Source organism: Pisolithus orientalis, assembly GCF_024613125.1.
Source record: "Pisolithus orientalis strain OTSU chromosome Unknown F5J12scaffold_30, whole genome shotgun sequence".
NCBI classification, from domain to species: Eukaryota; Fungi; Basidiomycota; class Agaricomycetes; order Boletales; family Pisolithaceae; genus Pisolithus; species Pisolithus orientalis.
The window spans coordinates 100,049-104,021 of NW_026260811.1; the positions used below are offsets into that span (position 1 = coordinate 100,049).

General features: G+C 45.1%; 1 protein-coding gene across 1 annotated transcript; it reads left to right on the forward strand.

The window, feature by feature from the left end:
* Window positions 1-2,337: 2,337 nt before the first annotated feature.
* F5J12DRAFT_895427 (uncharacterized protein) lies at window positions 2,338-3,973 on the forward strand (the record flags this gene model as incomplete). The annotated part of the gene is made up of 5 exons (XM_051747827.1): window positions 2,338-2,400; window positions 2,448-3,003; window positions 3,056-3,412; window positions 3,460-3,680; window positions 3,734-3,973. The coding sequence occupies 5 exons, from the start codon at window positions 2,338-2,340 to the stop codon at window positions 3,971-3,973; spliced, it is 1,437 nt and encodes a 478-aa protein (XP_051597300.1).

Genomic DNA, 3,973 nt, shown 5'->3' on the forward strand with positions numbered 1-3,973 from the left:
ACACTAGTACTGAAATACATTGAGACCAAATGAGGGTGTGAAAAAACTTAGTAGCCAACCATCTATTATATGCCATTATATGTCATACTGCATCATACTCCATGGAGTCACAGTACAAATCAGATGCCTGGGACCAGATGAAAAGAGATGATGCTGATGGCAAGTGAAATATAGAACCATCAGATGTGGGGGAAAGGGAGGAAGAAATGTTTGAAGTGGAAGAGTTGGAGATCCTTGGGTGCTGACACCAGAAATGGAGGCAAGCAGGGAAGAAGAAGAAGCCTGCAGCCCTGTTATCCATATGGGAGGAGATGCAGGGATTGGACAGGAACAAGGAGTTGAGAGAGAGCAAAGTCCAGACCAAGTGTGAGGTATGCTCTAAAAGTTCTGATGTGGATGCTCACAATTCAAAGTACCCTTGTAGCTGATACAAGATTGGTTGAAAAAGCCCCTCCATTCAAAGAAGCCCTGCATGACCCTTAGATCCAGTTACAAATACTCTGTGCAGGCAGTGGTCTGTGGATTGTACCAAGTGCAAATACAGGAGAAGCTTGCAAAAATGAAAGTAGAGGAAGGTGATACTCATGGAACCAAGCAGATCCAACAGTATCAGAATGCATTGACAGCTTTTATTCAGGATGACCTGACCAAGGAACAATTGGCTGCAGCTGAAGATATAGCAGAAAAGTGGAATGGGTGGGAAGGCCCTGCACCAGAGACAAAAGCAAGGTGTGATTATATGGGGTCAACTTCCCAGTCTTCAACTTATTCTAGTCCCCAGGAATGCAGCCAAGTATGGGTACAAATATGTCCAAAACTTTGTGATGGAGATGTGGAGGTATTGCAGAATGTGCATAGTGTGTATGGCAGGGTGGAAAAATGAGGAGGGGACTACAGGCATGCATGTGAGTCCATCATATTCTCCTCTAGTCTAGGTGAGACTCATGCCATACTCATGCCATGAAAGTACATATGGACTTCAATTACAAAATCAAGGATGGGATCCCCTTCAATGATGTCCACACACTGGAAGGAAGCTTGCAAGATTACCTTGGGGAAACATTTGAGGAACCAGGAACACTGCCCAAGCATGATGGTGAGTCAAGTCCTGAAAATGCCCAGAAAAAGACAGCTGCCAGCAAATTTCTTGTGCTAAGTCAGCTCTGACTTAATGTGGTAATGATCACGTGCTCACTGTACTTGTTGCACTTCTTTTGCAAGCCCTTCAAATGATCCATGCATCTTAATCCAAGACCACCTTCACACTACTGTCTAAGGTGAGTTCTTCTTTCTTCTTCTTTCTTTTTATCAATTCATGTCGTGGAGAGGAACATTTGGCATGTTCCTCCACCAGGATTTGAGGGTTTTGGTGCCTATCTCAGTAAACTTGGTGTGCTCGTGGTACCAGTCACATGGACAAGACTCCATTTCATGGAGGCACTACCTTGCATAGCACAACTTGGGGCATTGAAGACTGTGTGTCTGGCATCTGTGCATGAAATCTTCATTGGGTGCAAGATTCTATATACTGTGTAGGTGTGTGATCCACTTGTTTTCTCATCTATCTCCCCCTTGACAGTCTCACAGATACCAGCAATGCTAGTGTTGTCGGAGGAACATTGGATGATGTGACTCCATGTTGTGGCTGGTACTCTGACTCAGTGCCAGGGTGTGCTTCAACAATTCTAATATAGCCATATTGCTTTATTTATCTCCTCCCCCCTTCAAATGCCTCTTATCTCCTGGGTATGTTTTTATTGACCCTGTAGTGGAATCTGTACTAAGATGCTACATATTTCAGTTCTTATTTCATTTATAGGATTGATATGCCTCAGGAATGCACTCAACAGGTCATGGCAGCAACCCAACCAGGTGATGGTGCACTCTATTATTTAACCTAATGTGGCTCATAACCAATGCATTCTCATTCAGGGAATTATGGTGCCTTTGACACACATGTTCTTGTGAAATATAATGACCACTGGATCACCTCTCCTAATGCTGACTTTGTTCCCAAACTGTTTCTCTTTGAGGGGAGGACAATCACACTCTGCTGTGACAGCCAATTTGGCCACATTGATTGTTTCCAGTGGCCTCAACTATATGCTGAGTGTTATATGTGGGCTGGATGTATCCCTCGACATGCAGTCTATTGGGATGACCTGACATGGTCTTGGATGTGGTGGAACATCAGGAATGTGCTGGAAGACTTCGCCTTGGAGAGAGGATCAGCATTCAGGGTTGGTAGGGTTCATCCAGACAAGTGGAAGCATCTGGAAATTGTGTATAAGCAACTAGAGGAGCAGGCAAAGAACTGGCCACCAAAGAACCCTGATGATGAGGGACCTCTCTGGGTGCACATATGGATTAGGCAATGTCAAAGGTCTCATGTGTCTGAAGGTATGATATCTCGTTGTCTGATATTTCAATAGTTGACAATTCCATAGCAACTCCCATTCACCTTCCATGATATGGTGGTCCTAGTCATGCTCTTCCAATGTCTTTGTCTGGATATTTATGCTATGGTAGACTCCCTTGAGATAAAAATTACCCCCCCTTCTGGCCCATTTTTTAATGCAAAACAGCATTGGATGGGTGCATTTACCACAGATCCTGATGTCTGTGAGCAACTCTTTGAAGCACACATCCCCATATGGCTAGTCTGGAAGCTGGAGTTAGTGCCAAAGGATATGAAGATACATTGTGAGGTCGACATTACATGCCTGGAGGGCATTATCACTACCCCAGATGAGTTTGAGGTCGGCCAAATGCTCAAGTGGAATGCTAGGTGGTATTACCCTGGCAATCCTATGCATGTCCACACCTGCAAAGCTCCAGTAGTGGGTCTTGAGCAATTTGTGGCACCTTGGCCAGACCCAATTCCCATGGTGTCAACTTCCACAACCTCTGGCTCAGTGGCCTTGAATACTGCAAGTTCCAGCATGCCTGGCTCTGCCTTGGGAGTTGTCAGAACAGATAGGACTAAACATTGCAGTGGTCCTTGTGGGTGTTTCATTACTGATTGAGATCTTTATGCTTACAACCATCTGCTCAGATAATTCTGCAGGTTTGAAGAAGGCCAAGACTTCCACTGCTCCAAACATTGACTTGCCACAGGATTTTGATGATCCTGCCTTCCCCACTCACATTTACTCATGGAACACCATGCTTACTGATGTCAACAAGGACCCCAAGAGAATTTGTGCTGGTGTGCCCAAAATCATGCATTTTTTCCCTCACCCCACACTATTTATGAGAGGCAAGTCCTCAGAGTGGAGGCAGAGGTACCTCTGGAATTGGTTGGTGGCCCAAGCAGGTTGGATCATGCAACTTGCTGCTTCAGATGCATCCCCCATCATTCCCCATTTGTGGTGTGATTATCTTAACACAATTCCTGACCACATTTTGATCAGTTTTCTGGGAACCAAATACATGAACCTGCTGATATCTTTGGGCCAGAGTTCATGAAGGTTCAGCATGATGTACTGAGTCATGTGCAGTTCCATGACATTACAATTGATCTTGCAGACCTCACTACCATTGACTCCATAACAAAGGGCAAGATTCTCTGGGACCTGTACGAGCACAATTTCCACTTTGAGCTGGTCGCCCTGGACTGTCTGCTGGTGCCCACCCTCTGGTCGAGTGTGGAATCTCAGCAGCTGGACCAAGTCTGTCAGGTAAATTTTTGCCTTGCACCTCAAAAGAATCCATTTACTAAATTTTTATGCAGATCTTCCTGGGAGATTTGGAGCTTACCATGTTTGCTGAACCCTTCCTGGTTAAGGATCAAGATCTGGCCTCACTAGAACCCCAAATGAAGCTGGAATATGTCAAGAGGTTCTGGATGTTGCTCACTTCATGGCCAGGGTCTCTGCCAGATTCGGGAACCTCACTTCCATCATCAGCCTCACCAGTGTGTTTGGGCAGTGGAAAAACAGCTTGCATTATTTTACATGCAGTCATTCTTTGA